Below are 19,538 nucleotides of genomic sequence, written 5' to 3'. Positions count from 1 at the left end.
GCAATCCTCAGTTCCCAAGACAGAGGTTTACATAGTGCCCATTTGTCCGCTAATGTCCATAAATCCTTTGTTTAACCTTCACTTGAGGCTCCAAACTCCCCTCAACTCCCATTATCTGACTTACCCTCTTACTGTATTAGGCTCGGGTGGGGAGAGTCTGGATTGGCAGAATGTCTGAAGAGAGGGGACAGATGAGAACTGCCATTTTCTGAACAAGGGACTCTGCAGAAGGTTCTCTCTCAATCTCTCTCCCCCTCTTTCTCTCTCTCTCTCCATGTATAAAATATATATATTTATATTACTTGTCATTATAATATATTTCCTATATTATATATAAATATATAATTTATATTATATAATATATAATTATATATTAAAACATATATACATGTATAGAGAGATATAGATTAATATCAATAGTTATGTAGAGATGTATAGCTTTAGATAGATTGATTGATTGATAGAGTTAGCACAACACCCCTGTGAGGTAGAGATCATTATTTCTATTTATACCTAGTGGAAGACTTAGAGGGGTTGTTTACTCAAGGTTACTGAGCTCAAAAGTAGCAAAGCCAGGATTCGATCCCAATTTGGCCATCCCTGCCCACCACACCACATTGCCTCCCGAGTGCCCTCTTGCCCGGTGGGAAGCTGGGAGAAGCTCCTGGTGCACAAGACTATGGCCAGGGTGAGAGACTGGCTGGGAGATTTTTTTCTGCTTAGAATGTTTGTCCCCTGCGCTTTGGTGGAGGGTGCCACCTGGAGATACGTCGCATGAGCCCAGTGTCTGCAGATGGTGGACCTGCCTGCCACTTCTTCTTGGGCCTCATTAGAGACCTTGATTTAGTCCCCATATCATTTCTAGGACTTTTTTGATCTACCGTATCTCTTTTAAGCACTCTCAGAAATAGGGCAGCCCACAAAGCTCCACTACACACACACACACACACACACACACACACACACACACACACACACAGGAAAGGGCCAGAGTCAGAGAGGACACTGTTATTATTCCCAGTACCTTAACTCAAACCTGGCAGAATGCTCAGTCCTAATCCTGCTTTGGAGTCGCATTTTCTCGTGCACAGCTTCCTTCTCCCCTTCCCTTTCTGTGGTCTTAGGTAGGCTTTCCTCTAAACGTCCTGGTTGTTGCTCTTCATTGAGCCTTGAGACTTTTTTGATATAACTGGTCTCACCCTCCTGTGGTCTGGGGGAGTATGTACCTTGACTTTCCTAAAGCAAGCCATATGGGGGCATTGATTTCCATATGCTCTTAAACATATATTTGTAGGAAAATCATTTTGAGTCTCAGCAAGGTACATCTATGACTACCTTGCGTTTGTATTGTGTTTTAAGCAGTTCACAGAGGTGAGATCTTCTCATTCTGATAATACCCTGTGAGGTAACTGGAACAGACCCAGTGACCCCAGTTTAAAAGCAAGAAAATTAAGACAGAGTGAAATGGTTTGTCCTAGGTCTGCGACAGAGATAAGTTAAACTTGGCATCAGACATCAGAAACACTTTTTGCCAACAGAAGCACTTAGATGTACCCAGAAGAATCCTGGATGCCATTCCAGAGAGTGTCTTCGGGGTGTCCCTTCCCACCCCATCCTCCTGCCTCAGGCAGATCTCTCTCTTTGCTTGCTTAACCCAGTCTAGAACACAGAGGCCCAGATGGTTCTCAGGCCTGGACAGCGAGGTTGGGGTGACCCCTTAGGTACGTCAGCCTACTCAGTATGCTGCTGCTGAGCATTAGAGGGACTCTCAACCCTTTGAACATTAGATAAAAGTAGAGATTTTATTATCCCAAACTCCCCCCAGATCATTATTGGGCTAGACTTTTTCAATTTAATGAAGCAGCGTTTTTCTCCAATTTGTAACGGTCGACCAATCTCAAAGTGAGTTTTCCCAGCAAGGCGTATCTGTACTGATATTACTGTGACCAAGGCAGTGCTTTCTGACACGAATTACTGACTTGCTAACCATGACTAACTTGCTAGCAAATCAAGACCAGAAGTCAGCTCCCTGGTGTCTCATCCATGGCAGAGTCAGCATTCCCATTTCTTTTGGAGGCCAAGGCCTTTTTCCTTCCCAGATGTGCTCTTTGACCATAGGTCTAAGAACCAATGGTCTAGAGCAAGAGGCTTTCCAGTGTTGAAAGGGTCAGGAAGCTCCCTGATGGCACCTTGACTCATGGCCTGGTGATTCCACCTACCACCTCTTGGCTACTGCTGCTCACCGAGCCCGCCATGTCATCTGTGGTCGCTCATTCCCCCCTTTCCCCAAACCTGTGCCTTTCCCACTTTTGGACTTGGGCTTTGAGGACATATAAATGCTAGGGCAAGTCTTCGCATTGAATGATTGGCTTTGGGCGAGGGTGGCTTCCTTCAAGCATGGTCACCCTCCTTCCGGCTTTCTGTCATCTCATTCTCATTGTCACCAAGGGAGGGGTTAGGACAACCAGAGCGCCTCATCCCAAGGACAGCAGTGCGGCCAGGGCCGGTAGTTCTTCGAAGGTTAAGCATGTTTCATTCAAAACAGGCGATGAGCTCATTTTCCTGGACCCTCACACAACCCAGACCTTTGTTGACACTGAGGAGAATGGAACGGTTGACGACCAGACTTTCCATTGTCTGCAACCTCCACAGCGAATGAACATCCTGAACTTGGATCCCTCTGTAGCATTGGTGGGTATCTGAAGGTTGGGTGGCCCAAGAGATACAACGCTGCCCTATCACAGTTTGGCTCCCTGGAAGTTATCCAGGTTGTTAGGGAGGGCGGCAAAAGAATGTTTGCTCCCCCGCCCGCCACAAGACGTAGTGTCGTGTGGTGTAGTGGGGAAGGAATGGGCCCTGAAGCCGAGTTAGGATCGAAGCCGCTTACCAGCCATGGACTTAGGGGGAGTCCCTTAACTTTTCTGAACTTCGGCCTTCTCATCCCTCCAGTGGGCGAAATGGTAGTTCCTTCCTTGCATGGCTGTATGAGTACACTATGTGTAAGGCACATAGCACAGTGCCTGGCATGTTGTAAGCATTCTAGAAATGTTAGTCATGACCAGTGTTACCATCTTTCCCCCCTTTTCCTTCTTTCCCTCTAAATATTGCCATCCAGGCACCGGGAATAAGGTGAGACATAGGGAAGGAGGGAAAAGGAGGCAAGACCTCCTGGGTGGACAATGTCCATTCCTCTGGACATTGCACACAATCCAGGAAGCTGCAGGCTTTCCCCTGCTGGAAATGTGACTGCCGTCCACACATGGAAGGGACAGCTGCCTGGGAAGTAGCCCGTTGTTCTGAGGCCTGTCTGCATCCTCTCTACCAGTTTAACCTGATTGTTGGAGGGCAAGTGACAGAGAGCTGACAGAGTCCTCCTCTTGTTTTGGACAGTTCTTTTAGTGCTGTAGGATGGTTCTGAGGATGGGGAAGGAGGCTGATGGTTCTCTTTATTCTTTTTTTTTTTTTTTTTTTTTTTACCACCAGGGAAGTCCCTGACTTTTTTTTGAATTTTATTTGATTTGATTTTTATACAGCAGGTTCTCATTAGTTATCCATTTTATACATATTAGTGTATATATGTCAATCCCAATCTCCCAATTCATCCCACCACCACCTCTTTATTCTAAAAGATAATTTCCTTAAGGTTAAAGCCACCTTGTTAAGTAATGCCTCTAGCTAAAAGTACTATCTGGCTTTTGTTTGCTGGTTTTAATGGATTGTTTTTTATACGTAGGTATATTTGTGCACTGAATGTAATGGAAGTAACCCTGTGCTTTGGAGATTGGTTTTCAAGTTACTATATCTCACAGTGTGAAGGGAGAGGATCAGGGAGGGAAAGGGACAGGGTAAAAGGGAAAGGGACAGAATAAGAGAAAGAGGCAGAGAGAGAGAGAAAATATGAAGATGAATGAGCAGATGTGTGTGTCCAAGTGAGGCACTGATCTAGGAGAGAGATAAGCTCAGACACTCTTCCTCCTTGTTGCTGGGAGGACACATCCAAAGGAAGTGGCCCACATCCTACTTCACAACTCTGGGCCAATGGCACCATCTTGCAATACAAAGGGCCTGCCTGGGTGCCCCTGACCAGTTCTAAGTTGTCTTCTTTTGCTTTCCCCCAAGGGATTTTTCTGCAAAGAAGAAAAAGACTTTGATAGCTGGTGTAGCCTTGTTCAGAAGGTAAAGATGTATGTTTTTCTTAGTCTTAAAAAACAAGTGTTATTCAATATAATTCCTTTCCAAGATGGTTTTTCATAGTAACATAAATCCAGCCTGATATGACTTTATTGCAAGAGAAAGAAACTAGGATGTGGGGAATTGTACATAACTTTGGAGAAACTAAAGAAAAATTTTGGTTTGCAATATGCTTAGTGTGTCAGGTGAGCGATATTTTTAACTACTGAATGTTCCATCTCATTGAGCCCATGAGTCAATGAAATATTCAACTAATATTCTACCATTTTAACTTCAAAATGCCAATTTCATATAGCTCAGCCTAAATTCTTCCTTACTCTGTTTGTAACACAGAGATGGTTGAAGAAGCCAAACTACTTTTCTATTTGTTTCGTGTCCATTTACAGTTTAATGTGTTCCATTATTGTTTAAGGGGCTTGCCTTTCTATTAACTGTCTTATTTATATAAAATATAGGCACACTGCCACTTAAAGCAAACACAGTTTGCAGAAATCTGTGTAAATACGAAAGCAAGTTATTCTTTCTTTTTGGCATTTTATGTCAGAGGGTATTTATCATTTTGCTGGCTCACAACTTTTGTATCTGCCTCCTTCATCCTTTGCTTCTAACACATGCCAATTATGTGGAAGATATTGATCAACTCTTATTGAAAGAATGAGGGGAAATCATAGGGAGTAGTTTAAAGAGCCCTGAATGGGGTGGCAGGAGACATCATGTTCTCTTATCTGCAAAACAGAGGGGTTGGAGAGATGGGATCTCAGAGCCTCTTGTAAGTACAAGGAGGGAAGATTTTTCTTCACAGGTGAACAAATAATTAACACTAAAGTCCCCAGCTGAATCTGAAACCCCAGTTAATAATTGGCTGAGACATAATGGAGAATTATTTTCTAAAGGCCTTACTTACATTTCAGAATGCCGCAAAACTGTATATCACATTTAACGTTAGAAAGAAAATTTTCTGATAAGACTATGCTATTTAAATTAGGACATATATCATACATCTTAGATTGAAACTGAAACCATGCCAATATGTACCAATATTCTTTGGGGGCAGATTTAACTTGACTAACCAACATTTCTTTGGAGCCAACACTTCAGGAACATCTCACCCCTAAATTGAGTTGGTCCCATGCAACTGGCGTAACACCTCATGATGGAGCATGGGCAGTGAGTACTTGCCTTCCATCAGATCCTCCCCCCAGTGTCCTTCCTTCCTGGCCAACAGTATCTAGAATTGAAGAGAGCTGGGTCTTCAGATGGGTCAAGTAGAGGATGGGTGTATATGCTAAGTCTTTGCTTTCACCTTTCAACAACCAGGCCACTCTCTTAGGGTTTGGAGTCATATACTGCCAACTGGGCAGATATGTAGTGACTCTGCAGTGTTTACAACTGTTTCTATGTCTCCTCAGGAAATTCTAAAGGAAAATTTAAGGATGTTTGAATTAGTTCAGAAACATCCATCACACTGGCCTCCCTTTGTTCCTCCAGCCAAGCCAGAAGTGACAACCACGGGGGCAGGTAAGCTGTTGTTCAGAAGCTCTCTGGCCAGCAGACCCATGGATAGCAGTTGTTTTATGAGACATAAGCAATTGTGGGTCATGTTTTCCGTGGAAATGAAAAATTTCTACTCAGCTGCACTGATCAAGGAATGGTGCTTCTTCTGATGAACTGATATTTACCAATTTCAAAGAATGATAGTAAAAAAAAATGAGCTCTGTGCAAAAGTTCCATACAAAATCAGAATGACTAGAATTTCTTTTTTTCATGGTCTGGTTCAGAAGACAAATCAGAGGCCATGGGTAATTCAAAAGGTACCTTGAAGGTCTTACAGAGACTCAACTTCATCACTTTGAATAGGACCGTGTAACAAGTCCAGTTAGTTTCATTCTTTTTTTTAAATTGAAATATAGTTGATTTACAGTGTTGTGTTAGTTTCAGGTGTACAGTAAGAGTTTCAGTTATATATATACTTTTTCAGTTTATTTTCCATTATAGGTTATTATAAGATATTAAATATAGTTCCCTGTGCTATACAGTAGGTCCTTGTTTATCTATTTTATATATAGTAGTATGTATCTGTTAACCCCAAACTCCTAATTTATCCCTCCCCCCCCTTTCCTTTTGGTAACCATAAATTTTTTTCTATGTATGTGAGTCTGTTTCTGTTTTGTAAATAAGTTCATTTGTATAATTTTTTTAGATTCCACATATAAGTGATATCATATGGTATTTACCTTTCTCTGACTTACCTCACTTAGTGTGATAATCTCTAGGTCCATCCATGTTGCTGCAAATGGCATTATTTCATTATTTTTTATGGCTGAGTAATATTCCATTGTGTGTGTGTGTGTGTGTGTGTGTGTGTGTGTGTGTGTGTGTGTATCTCACATCTTCTTTACCCATTCACCTGTAGATGGGCATTTAGGTTGCTTCCATGTCTTGGCTGTTGTAAATAGTGCTGCCATGAACATTGGGGTACATGTATCTTTTCAAATTAGAGTTTCCGTCTTTTCGGGATATATGCCCAGGAGTGGAATTGCTGGATCGTATGGTAACTCTATTTTTAGTTTTTTAAGGAGCCTCCATACTGTTCTCCATAGTGGCCACACCAATTTACATTCCCAGCAACAGTGTAAGAGGGTTCCCTCTTCTCCACACCCTCTCCAGCATTTATTATTCATAGACTTTTTGATGATGCCCATTCTAACTGGTGTGAGGTGATACATCATTGTAGTTTTGATTTGCATTTCTCTAATAATTAGTGATGTTGAGCATCTTTTCATGCGCCTGTTGGCCATTTGTATGTTTTCTTTGGAGAAATGTCTATTTAGGTCTTCTGCCTATTTTTTGATTGGGTTGTTTGGTTTTTTGCTATTGAGCTGTATGAGCTGTTTGTGTATTTGAAAATTAATCCCTTGTCAGTCACATCATTTGAAAATATTTTCTCCCAGTCCATAGGCTGTCTTTTCATTTTTTTTAATGATTTCCTTTGCTGTGCAAGTGTTTTCAAGTTTAATTAGGGTCCATTTGTTTATTTTTGCTTTTGTTTCCATTACTCTAGGAGATGGAGCCAAAAAAATATTGCTGCAATTTATGTCAAAGAGTATTCTGCCAATGTTTTCCGCTGGGAGTTTTATAGTATCTGGTCTTACATTTAGGTCTTTAATCCATTTTGAGTTGATTTTTGGATATGGTGTTAGAGAATATTCTTATTTCATTCTTTTACATGTAGCTGTCCAATTTTCCCAACACCTTTTATTGAAGAGACTGTCTTTTCTCCATTGTATATTCTTGCCTGCTTTGTCATAGATTAATTGATCATAAGTGCATGGGTTTATTTCTGGGCTTTCTATCCAGTTCCATTGATCTATGCATCTGTTTTTGTGCCAGTACCATGCTGTTTTGATGACTGTAGCTTTGTAGTATAGTCTGAAGTCAGGGAGCCTGATTCCTCCAGATTTGTTTTTATTTCTCAAGATTGCTTTGGCTATTTGTAGTCTTTTGTGTTTCCATACAAATTGTAAAAACATTTGTTCTAGTTTTTTGAAAAATGCCATTGGTAATTTGATAGCGATTGCATTGAATCTGTAGATTGCCTTGGGTAGTATGGTCTCTTTAACAATATTAATTCTTCCAATCCAAGAACATGGTATATCTTTCCATCTGTTTGTGTCATCTTCAGTTTCTTTCATCAGTGTCTTACAGTTTTTGGAGTACAGGTCTTTTGCCTCCTTAGGTAGGTATATTCCTAGGTATTTTATTCTTTTTGATGTGATAGTAAGTGGGATTGTTTCCTTAATTTCTCTTTCTGATAGTTCATTGTTAGTGTATAGAAATTCAACAGATTTCTGTATATTAATCTTGTACCCTGCAACTTTACCATATTCATTGATGAGCTTTAGTAGTTTTCTGGTGGCATCTTTAGGATTTTCTATGTATAATATTGTGTCATCTGCAAGCAGTGACCGTTTTACTTCTTTCTTTCCAATTTGGATTCCTTTTATTTCTTTTTCTTCTCTGATTGCTGTGGCTTGGATTTCCAAAACTATGTTGAGTAAAAGTGGCGAGAGTGGACATCCTTGTCTTGTTCCTGATATTAGAGGGAATGCTTTCAGCTTCTTACCGTTGAGTAAGATGTTTAGCTGTGAGTTTGTCATATATGGGCTTTATTATGTTAAGGTATGTTTCTTCTATGCCCACTTTCTGGAGAGTTTTTATCATAAATTGATGTTGACTTTAATCAAAAGCTTTTTCTGTATCTATTGAGATGATCGTATGGTTTTTATTCTTCAATTTGTTAATGTGGTGTATCACATTGATTTGCAGATATTGAAAAATCCTTGCATCCCTGGGATAAATCCCACTTGATCATGGTGTGTGATCCTTATAATATATTGTTGGAGTCAGTTGGCTAATATTTTGTTGAGCATTTTTGCATCTATGTTCATCAGTGTTATCGACCTGTAATTTTCTTATTTTTTGAGATATCTTTGTTTTGTTTTGGTATCTGGATGATAGTGGCCTCATGGAATGAGATTGGAAGTGTTCCTTCCTCTGCACTTTTTGGAATAGTTTGAGAAGGATAGCTGTTAACTCTTGTCTAAATGTTGGGTAGAATTCATCTGTGATGCCATCTGGTCCTGGTCTTTTGTTTGTGGGGAGTTTTTAAATTACTGATTCAATTTCAGTACTGGTAATTGGTCTATTCATAGCTTCTATTTCTTCCTGGTTCAGTCTTGGGAGATAGTACCTTCCTAAGAATTTTTCCATTTCTTCTAGGCTGTTCATTTTATTGCCATATAGTTGCTCATAGTAGTTTCTTATGATCTTTCATATTTCTGTGGTGTTGGTTTTAGCTTCTCTTTTTTCACTTCTGATTTTATTGATTTGGGCCCTCTCCCTTTTTTTCTTGATGAATTTGGCTAAAGGTTTATCAATTTTGTTTTTCAAAGAACCAGCTCTTAGTTTCATTCATTTCTATTGTTTTTTTAGTCTCTATTTTATTTCTGCTCTGATCTTAATGATTTCTTTCCTTCTACTAACTTGGGGTTTTCTTTGTTCTTCTTTCTCTAACCTGTTTTAGGTGTCAGGTTATGTTGTTTGAGATTTTTCTTTTTTCCTGAGGTAAGCTTCTATCGCTATAAACTTCCCTCTTAGAACTGCTTTTGCTGCGTCCCATAGGTTTTGGATCATCATGTTTTCATTTTCATTTGTCTCTAGGTATATTTTAATTTCATCTTTGATTTCTTCAGTGATCCATTGGTTGTTTAGTAGCATATTGTTTAGCGTCCACATGTTTGTGTTTTTTGCAGTTTTTTTTTTTTTTTTTTGTAGTTGATTCCTAATCTCATAGTGTTGTGGTTGGAAAAGATGCTTGATATGATTTCAATTTTCTTAAATTTACCAAGGCTTGTTTTATGGCCTGGCATGTAATCTATCCTGGAGAATGCTGCATGTGCACTTGAAAATAATGTGTATTCTGCCGCTTTCGGATGGAATGCTCTTGTAGAGTATCAAGTTCATTTGGTCTAATGTGTTATTTAAGAACTGTGTTTCCTTATTGATATTCTGTCTGGATGATCCATCCATTGATGTGAGTGGGGTGTTAAAGTCCCCTACTATTATTGTGCTACTGTCAATTTCTCCTTTTATGTCTGTTAATATTTACCTTGTATATTGAGGTGCTCCTATGTTGGGTGCATATATATTTACAATTGTTATATCCTCTTCTTGGATTGATCCCTTGATCATTATGTGGTGTCCTTCTTTGTCTCCTGTAACAGTCTTTATTTTAAAGTCTATCTTGTATGATATGAGTATTGCTACTTTGGCTTTCTTTTGATTTCCATTTGCGTGGAATACCTTTTTCTATCCCCTTACCTTCAGTCTGTATGTGTCTTTAGATCTGAAGTGAGTCTCTTGTAGGGAGCATATATACAGGTCTTGTTTTTGTATCCATTCAGCCAGTCTATGTCTTTTGGTTGGAGCATTTAATCCATTTACATTTAAGGTAATTATAGATATAGATGTTCTTATTGCCATTTTGTTAATTGTTTTGGATTTGTTTTTGTAGGTCTTTTTTTCCCTTTTCTTATTTTTTTCTCTTGTGATTTGATAACTACCTTTAGTGTTATGTTTGGATTCCTTTTTCTTTTGTGTGTGTATATCTATTATAGGTTTTTGGTTTGCAGTTACTATGAGGTTTTTGTATAACAGTCTGTATATAAATGTGATTGTTTAAGTTGCTGATCTCTTAATTTCAAGTGGATTTTAAATACCCTGTATTTGTACTCTCCTCCGCTCACGATTACAGTTTTTGATATCATATTTTACATCTGATTGTTTTCTGTATCCTTTAACTGCTTATTGTGGACACAGGTGACTTTACAAGTTTTGTCTTTTAACCTCCCTACTAGTTTTGTCTGTGTATGATATACTACCTTTATTTGCCTTTACTGGTGAGCTTTTTCATTATATAATTTTCTTGTTTCTGGTTGTGGCCTTTTCTTTTTCACCCAGAGAAGTTCCTTTAACACTTATTGTAAAGCTGGTTTGGTGGTGCTGAATTCGTTTAGCTTTTGCTTGTCTGTAAAGCTTTTGATTTCTCCATCAAATCTTAAGGAGAGCCTTGCTGGGTAGAGTATTCTTGCTTGTAGGTTTTTCCTTTTCATCACTTTAAAAATACTGTGCCACTCCCTTCTGGCCTGCAGAGTTTCTGCTGAAAAATCAGCTGATAGCCTTATGGGAGTTCCCTTGTATATTATTTGTTGCTTTTCTCTTGCTGCTTTTAGTATTCTCTCTTTATCTTTAATTTTTGTAAGTTTGATTACAGTGTGTCTTGGTGTGTTCCTCCTATATGGGACTCTCTGTGCTTCCTGGACTTGGGTGCCTGTTTCCTTTCCCAGGTTAGGGAAGTTTTTAGCTATTATCTCTTCAAATATTTTCTCAGGCCCTTTCTCTCTCTCTTCTCCTTCTGGGACCCCTGTAATGCGAATATTAGTGCACTTGTTGTTGTCCCAGAGATCTCTTAAACTGTCCTCATTTCTTTCCATTCTTTTTCTCTTTTTTCTGTTCAGCTGCAGTGGTTTCCATTACTCTGTCTTCCTGCACACTGGTGCATTCTTCTATATCGTTTGGTCTACTATTGATTCCTTCTAGTGTATTTTTCATTTCAGTTATTGTATTCTCCATCTCTGTTTGGTTGTTCTTTGTATTTTCTCTTTGTTAAAAACTAGCTTCTCATTCTGTGCATCCATTCTCCTCCTGAGTTCTTTGATCATCTTTACGACCATTACTCTGAACTCTTTCTTGGGTAGATTGCCTATCTCCACTTCACTTAGTTCTTTTTCTGGGGTTTTATCTTGTTCCTTTGTCTGGAACCTGTTCCTCTGCTGCCTCATTTTGTCTAAGTTGCTATCCGTATTTTTATGTCTGTGGTAGGTTAGTTACGTTTCTCAACCTTGGAGAAGTGGCCCTCTGTAGGAGGCATCCTATGTGTTCCAGCAGTGCACTCCTCTCTTGTCACCCAAGCTATATGCTCTAGGTGTTCCCCCTAAGAGGGCTGTGTGGTTCCTTCTGTTGTGGCGGGCTGACTATGTGGGTGGTCTGCTAGGCTTAGTTGGCTTCTAGTCTGGTTGGTTGCCAAGGCCCTGCCTTGTGCAGATGCTGCTGGTTGCTGTTTAGTGGGGCCTGGTCATGAGGTGGCTGGTTGTGGAATCCAAGGGGGCCCCGGGGCTAGTGCTGGCTCACTGGTGGCCAGAGTCAGGGTCCCGAAGCCTCTGGGGCTGTTGCCCAACTACTGGCAGGGGTTAGTGCTGGATTACTGGCAGGCAGAGCTGTTTCCTGGAGTGTGGCTCCTGGGCCCAGGGATCCCAGAGCTCATTTCAAATCACTGGTAAGGGGGGGCTTGTTTCTGATACAGTTGGGTATGGGGTCTGGGGTGTCCCTGAGGTTGAAATGGCCTGCTAGTTGGCAGGGTCAGGCGCCAGCTGGTCCCAGGATAGGGTCTGGCCTGTGTTCTGGGATTGTAGTTTTCTTGCTTCTGGTGTCTGCCCCCTGGTGGGTGAGCCTGCTTTAGAGTCTTGTTCAGGCTTCCTTGTGGGAGGGGCCAGGGCCTGCCCACTGGTGGGTGGAGCTGGGTCTTGGCCCTCAGATGGGCAGGGCCATGTCTAGGGGCTTGTCTAGAGGCCGTGGGCTCAGGACTTCTTTAGGCAGCCTGTCTGCTGATGGGTGGGGCTGTGTCTCTGCCCAATTGGTTGTTTGGCCTGAGGTGTCCCAGCACTGGAGCCTACAGGCTGTCGGGTGGGGCCAGATCTTGGCACTAATGATCCAACATGTCAGCCACCAGGAGTGTTCATGTAGTTGAATGTTCCCTGGTATGTCTGCTACCAGGGTGTATTCCCTCAGGTGAGCTTCAGCCACCCCCCTGCCTCTCCAGGAGAGTCTCTAGGCCCAGCAGCTAGGTCTGGCCTAGGCTCCTATCAAATCACTGCTTTTGTCCTGGGTCCCAGTGCACATGAGATATTTGTGTGCGCCCTTTAAGGGTGTAGTCTGTATTTCCCCCAGTCCTATGGGGTTCCTGCAGTAAAGCCCCACTGGCCTTCAAAGCCAAATGCTCTGGGGGCTCCTCCCCCCAGTGCCAGACCCCCAGGCTGGGGAGCCTGATGTGGGGCTCAGAACTCTCACTCCTGTGGGAGAACTTCTGTGATATAATTATTCTCCAGTTTGTGGGTTGCCCACCCTGGCGGTATGGGATTTGATTATATCGTGAGTCTGCCCCTCCTACCTGTCATGTTGTGGATCCTTCTTTATGACTTTAGTTGTAGAAGATCTTTTCTGGTAGGTTCCAGTCCTTTTCATCAATGGTTGTTCTGCAGATAGTTGTGATTTTGGTGTGCTCATGAGAGGAGATGAGCTCAGGGTCTTTCTACGCCCACATCTTGGCCCTTAAACCTATTTTGATTCTTTATAGAGAATTGCTAATACTCAGCAGTGGTCCCGCCTATAAGTCTCCTCTACACAAACTTTTCTGTAGCAAAGCAATTAAAAATGTATGGTCTTAATTACTGAGTAACTTATTGACCGCTTGAGCCAAAGTGTCAAGCTTTTTTCTTCCTCTTTTCGATGATAGAATTCATCGACTCTACTGAACAACTAGAGGAGTTTGACCTGGAGGAAGACTTCGAGATTCTGAGCATATAGAATAGTGGGAACTCACCTTGGAGATCTGTCTTCCATCTGGCACCAGAAGAACATGAACTCATCACATAAAACTTTTCTAGTCAGCAAGTGCCTGATATGCCAACAGCATACAAACTTGATAGCAATCATGACTGAGCCAATCACCTTTTCTCAGAAAAAAACAAACAAGTGAACAATATACCCCTTTCCCAGAAAGAACTAAAACAATCATGGAATCTAGGAGCAGAAAGATTAGGAGTTGTCTCTTGCACTTCCCAGCTTCTTACGTGGCCACAGCGAATCTTCAGCTACTGAAATGAGGAGGTGGATGTCTGGAAGATAGACAGAAACTCCCACCTTGCTTCCAGCACCAGCAGATGAGAGATGGTTACCCTGTGCTTCTTCACCCTTTCAGGTTTGACCTCTCTGGGCTAAATACTAAGAAGCAATCTGTTCTCTTGCTCTAATAATAAAGTGATAATCATTGTATCAGGGGAAAAAAGTTCTTGTTAAATTATTTGAATATGTATTTAAATAATTATAATTGGGGCTTCCCTGGTGGCGCAGTGGTTGAGAGTCTGCCTGCCGATGCAGGGGACACGGGTTCATGCCCTGGTCCGGGAAGATCCCAAATGCTGCGGAGCAGGTGGGCCCGTAAGCCATGGTCGCTGAGCCTGCACATCTGGAGCCTGTGCTCCACAACAGGAGAGGCCACAACAGTGAGAGGCCCGTATAGAGAAAAAAATATATATATATAATTGATCTCAAAAAGTGTGTCAAAGACATTACATCAAATGTATACTTATTGATCTCCTTCCTATTTGAGAGAACCTTAACTATTTGATGGGTCACTGTCCCCATCTTTACTGATACTTTTGTCAGATGGTCACCCTGTCCTTAAATCATTATCACTTAAATCAGGGGTCTGCAAACTTTTTCTGTCAAGGGTCAGATAGGAAATGTTTTAGGCTCTGAAGACCACATAGTGTCTGTCACAGCTACTCATCTCTGCTGATGAAACCCCAAGACAGCCATAGACAATGTGCATGCACATAAGCCTGGCCATAATCCAATAAAACTTTATTTACAAAAACAGGCAGAGGGCTGGATTTAGCCCACAGGCTGTAGTTTGCTAATCACTGACTTAAATTGTTGATTTTTGTTTGGGAAATTAAAAATTGTGTTTGAATTTGACTCCATTTTGCTTGACAGTCATAACTGGAAAGAATTATTCATGTGGTGACATTAATCTGTGCATCAAATACAATTCCAAACCATTTCAGGACTGGCAAGCAACATACTAAATTTGAAAGCACATATTCGTCACATTGGCTTTGCTAACCACTCTCCTGTGTGGATGCACCTCATGTCCCAGTGGTATCTTCCCCTTTTCCTCTCCTTCTTAACCTATGCATTTCACCTCCATGCTCAACCAAGCCCCCAGGAAGGCCAGCAACTGCGGTTTGAAGGCTAGCACCAAACCAAGGTGGGGTTTTTTGTGTGGTATATTTAGGAATATTTGAACACTTGTTTCCTTAGATTCCATTTTTTTCTTTTCCAGTAGGTAATATATTCCAGCGGTTCAGAATTCGAAAGGTGCAAAATGGTATTCAGTGAAATGTCTCTCCCTTCCACAGGTCAGTTCTCTTTCCTGAGCGCTCCCAATGTTATTAATTTCTTCTTTATCCTTCCAGAGGATATATTTTATGTATATACAAATATATGCACATATATCTTAGATTTGATTTTAATGACTTTAAAATTTCTCTACTTTTGGTTTATCTGTAAATGATCCTGAGGCCCCAGAAATATGGAAATTCCTTTCTTGAACTCTAGCATGTGATGGGGCTAAAAACAGTTGTAGGCTTATCTTGAAGCATGTTGTGGATTTGTTGCCTGTTGGAAGACATTATCAACCCTTGACTTTAATTGTATTCTTCCGTGTCTCAGTGTTTTGTTATATAGCTCGACTTGCAGTGACAGGAACCCCCATGGCTCTGAGGGGGGCTTATGAATTTCAGTGAGATGGACTTCAGAAAAGTTTTCATCAAAGAAAGAATGTCAAAGGAGTCAAACATTCATATTGGATTCCTTTTATTTGCAATGTACAAAGCTGACACCATGCTTATTACTGAGGAGGTGAAGGTAACAATAGTTCAGATTATACTGATTATGCTTTTGTTGGCACACTTTACATAATATTTAAGGAAACAGAATCACCTGGAAGGAATTGCCTCATGTCACCATAGCTAAGTGTTCTGGGAAACTGATAATGAAATAAAGTGGTTAAAACAAATCCCCCTAAACAGAATATACTTTACAGTCTACTCAGGCTTGCTTTGGGTCTGCTAACTGCTAAAGAGAGGACTGTGCTAGATTTTTATGAGGCTTTAAAAACATATCAAAATGGTTTAACAGGCTACCTGTGAAAGAGCAACTGGATGGACATTTTAATGGAAAGTCTCTCACAGCCTCAAAATGCAAAGGAACCAACACTGCAGTGTCGAGTTGCCACACTGAACATATCTGAATGGCATTTGGAATACAAGGAGCTTCTGAGAAATTGGGACAAGGGATTTTCCTTTTTGTTCCTGGAATCAAAAGCAAAATTCACACCTCCTTACCCATCCTCCCCTCTCCCCCCGGCCCGGGAGAAAGGGCTGCAGTTCTCATTTCCCTTTATGGGTCTGACCACATTTGGTGCATCCTGTGCTCTACTCTGAATCAGGCCAAGTCTGCTGCCTGTGGCTGGGGAGGGAGCCGGCAAGGAGGAAGCGATTTGTCTACGACCATGTGAAGTTACTGAGCACCTCTCGGCTGCTGGTCTTCCAGCGTCCCTAAGCAATCTGGGGCCCAGTCGTGCTCACTCTCAAGGGAGTCAGAGCTCACCCTGGGACACTGGCTGTCACCTCATTCCAGCTCTGCTGCCTGCCTAGACACAGTGGGTCTCCGGGAAGAGTTGAGAGCTTGCCCTGTGCAGGCCTGAGCCATCCATAATGTTGAGCCAGAGAAATTTTTTTCATGTGGAAACACTGGGTTCTAGTTTAAGCCAAATGATGTGCGGTGACCTCTGGACATAATGAAATGACTCCTTTAGCTATCACGAAGAGCTTTCTGATCAAGAGAGTGAGGAAAGCTAGCATTCTAGGAAAGTGGTGGCCCAACAGGTCTTTCTGAGGTAGCCACGAAGAGTCACACAAACATCCAAACCAAACTGTAGCACCGAAATGGGACAGCAGATCTCAGCAAGGTGGGCTCACCCACGGGGCCTGAGGGTGGAGGTGATCAGTGTCCAGTAGTCCAGCCCAAACGAGGCTCCAATGTACAACTTGACAGATGGGCAAAAGGGCTTGGCCTTCCTTCTTCAGACCGTTCAGGTTTGTGAGGTGACCGTTGTGCAGGGCAGGGGAGGGCAAGGGGCAGAGTGGCAGGTGCCATCCTACACCCTTTTCATACACACCTGGCAGCGGCTGACCCGGGTGTGGAGCTGCCCGGCTTTCAGCGTCTCAGATACAGGCTCCTCCCCAAACTGCTCCCTCTCTTCCACCGTCGTCAGCCAGAAACTGTACTTGTTGGCAAAGTAGTGGCACGTGCCCCGGGCACCACTGCACTCGATGAAAGGAGTGGCTCGGAAATCCTCTAGGCAAGAGCCAGGGGAGACCAGGGACTGGCCCCCGCCCTCAGCGCCGGCGGCTGTGTGCTGAAACAGATGGGCGGTGGCTGTGAACGGGTCACCTTGGGAGGTGATGGACTCCGCTGCTCCGCCTCTCAGCTCTGGTCTCTTGGCTCAGCCCCCCTGTCTGGCCAGCGGACCAATAGCTATGTTTTAGGACCAGGGGCACTCATCCTCCCTTGTCTCAGCCTCAGAGCCAGGAGCGCCCCCTCCAAGCTCCCTAGGGCCCTCCTAACCCACGGCTCCTGGGCTGCGGCTGCATCCCAGCCAGTATTTCCCAAACTGCTGCCATCCCGCCGCGTCCAAGGTGTGTTAGGTGCCCCCCAAACATTTCCACTGACAAATCTGAGAAAGGCTGAATTAAGGAAACTGCCAACAGGGCTCAGGTTGCTGTTCTTCTCAGAGCCCTCTGTCTGCCCCAAGCTCTTGGCGGTGTGCTCCAGAGAAGGGAGAGAGCACGGAATAGTCCTCAAGGTCGTTAGACCATGGGCCCTTCCCCGCAGCGGAACTATTCATAGCTCTGGCTCTGAAGTCACCTTCACTGGAACTTTTTTTTTTTTTTTTTTTTTTTTTTTTTGCGGTACGCGGGCCTCTCACTGTTGTGGCCTCTCCCCTTGCATAGCACAGGCTCTGGACGCACAGGCTCAGCGGCCATGGCTCACAGGCCTAGCCGCTCCACGGAATGTGGGATCTTCCCGGACAGGGGCACAAACCCGTGTCCCCTGCATCAGCAGGCGGACTCTCAACCACTGCGCCACCAGGGAAGCCCCTTCACTGGAACTTTTACTGCAATCTGTACCATACCCTTTAGGGTGCCATTTAGTGTTTGTTACCTGCCGAGAACAAGTAGGCCTCGTATTTGGCCTAACGTCCTGGCCCTCGAGTCACAGGGCTCCCTCAGCACTTGATTTCAGAATTTCCCTCCCAGCGCTCCCTGCCCTCGGCCCTCATCCTGGTGGAGAGGGCGGTGTGGGACCTTACCATGAGGAAGGAGTACCCAATCCAGAGGCTGCGCCAGCCCATGGGGCACTGCGGGATGGTGATGTCCTGGCTGTGCACAGCAATGGCTTGTGAGGGCGCCTCACACACAGAGCAGCGGCTGATGTACTGGGGAATCTGCGTCTGGCCGACGGGCATCATGGGGATGGGCGCGGTGGTGGAGAGCCAGTAGGATTTATCGTTGCGCCGGGCATAGTGGCACACTTCGTTGATGTTGCAGTAGATGAAGGGCATGGTGCTGAAGCGGGGCAGGCAGGAGCCAGCAAACCCTGCAAGGAGAGAAGGTGGGCAGGGGCAGGTAAGTTCTGGCTGAGGGGCAGGGCTGCGATTGTCCCTGGAGCCACTACGACTGGACTTAGATGGTGGTTTGGGTTCATATCCAACTGCTTGTAGCAGAGCAGGGACGCCTTTCCTTCCTATCCTGGACCACTGTGCACACACTGAAGTCTATTTTCTATGCACCGGGGAAGTTTGATAATGAAAAGAATCTTTTTAGAAACTGAATGATGACTCCCTAATTAGTCCGCTTTGTCAAATCAGCATTTAATAGAGTGAGCCTGCGTTTCTCTGAAACACACACTTGAAGACAATTCAATTAATTCTTGGGTAATCATTGTTGCCGGCAGGTCATATTATTATTACTGCTACTAATCGCTAACGTTTAATGGATGCTTAATACGTGTCAAACATTGTTCTAAGCATTTTACATGGGTGATTCCTGTAATCCTTAGTCTACCCTATGGGACAAGTACTAGAATTAGGCTTGTTCCACTGAGAAGGAGGCGGACGCTTAGACAGGCTGAATAACGTGTCCAGAGGGAGCGGCACAGCTGGGGTTTGAACCCATATCTGCCTGACTCCAGAGCTGGTGCTTGTAACCCACTACGCGACATGGGCCCACCAAGGGTTGGGAGGGGCGAGGAGTGTGGCTCCTGGTCCTTGTGGGGACAGAGAACCAGGGCTGGATGTGCGAGCCGGTACCTACCCAGGTCCTGGTTGTGGGCTTTCTCCTGCCCCTCCACGAACAGCAGGCTATAACCCACCCACAGCTGGCTCATCCCGACGGGGCACAGGGGCACCTGTTCCGACTGGCTGTGCTTCACCAAGGTGTAGCCCACTCTCACACTCTGCCCAGGCATTCCAGCCCTCCCGAAGGGGCCCGGCTTCCCTGGAGCTCCTGAGATGGAGAGAGCAGAGATAACCAAGGACCCGCTGAATCAGAGGCAGTGCAAAAGCAGAGCTGGGGTTAGCGAGGCAAAAATCACACCCTCCTCTCCTGCCCGTGGCAGACGTGGCTAACAATCGCGGCACTTTCCCAGCGAGCTTCAGGACTGTTCTCTACTCGGGACAACTGATTTGCCATCTCTGATATAAAATGGAAGGTAGGTAATAGAACAGCCATATCTTATCTCAGATTCTCTTCTCCCTTGAACCACCCCCCTCCCATCCACGTCAGAATCCCTGGGTAGAAGAGGGGGTGTGCAGGGCAGGGGGC

The 19,538-nt window shown here is 43.6% G+C and overlaps 2 protein-coding genes across 5 annotated transcripts in view; one reads left to right on the top strand and one right to left on the bottom strand.

Annotated features, from left to right (window-relative positions):
- ATG4A (autophagy related 4A cysteine peptidase) overlaps positions 1-15,636 on the top strand; it is a 71,884-nt gene extending 56,248 nt beyond the window's left edge. For 2 of the 4 annotated variants that reach the window (XM_060086971.1, XM_060086968.1), the window contains exons 10-13: positions 2,546-2,691; positions 4,120-4,176; positions 5,601-5,709; positions 13,322-15,635. In XM_060086971.1, coding sequence (XP_059942954.1) covers positions 2,546-2,691; positions 4,120-4,176; positions 5,601-5,709; positions 13,322-13,392 — 383 coding nt within the window. In that variant the 3' untranslated portion in view covers positions 13,393-15,635. Of the gene's footprint in view, positions 1-2,545; positions 2,692-4,119; positions 4,177-5,600; positions 5,710-13,321 lie in introns of all 4 variants that reach the window. The other 2 variants (XR_009530852.1, XM_060086972.1) reach the window with 2 other exon arrangements.
- A 1,174-nt stretch (positions 15,637-16,810) lies between these two features.
- COL4A6 (collagen type IV alpha 6 chain) overlaps positions 16,811-19,538 on the bottom strand; it is a 96,141-nt gene continuing 93,413 nt past the window's right edge. The window contains exons 43-45 of the mRNA XM_060086422.1: positions 19,029-19,220; positions 18,026-18,312; positions 16,811-17,071 (exon numbers count right to left, since the gene is read on the bottom strand). Coding sequence (XP_059942405.1) covers positions 16,811-17,071; positions 18,026-18,312; positions 19,029-19,220 — 740 coding nt within the window. The remainder of the gene's footprint in view (positions 17,072-18,025; positions 18,313-19,028; positions 19,221-19,538) is intronic.

The sequence above is a fragment of the Mesoplodon densirostris genome, chromosome X (assembly GCF_025265405.1).
Source record: "Mesoplodon densirostris isolate mMesDen1 chromosome X, mMesDen1 primary haplotype, whole genome shotgun sequence".
In the NCBI taxonomy this organism is placed as follows: Eukaryota; Metazoa; Chordata; class Mammalia; order Artiodactyla; family Ziphiidae; genus Mesoplodon; species Mesoplodon densirostris.
The sequence above is the reverse complement of the archived record's forward strand: the minus strand, read 5'-3'. Positions and strand labels throughout refer to the sequence as shown.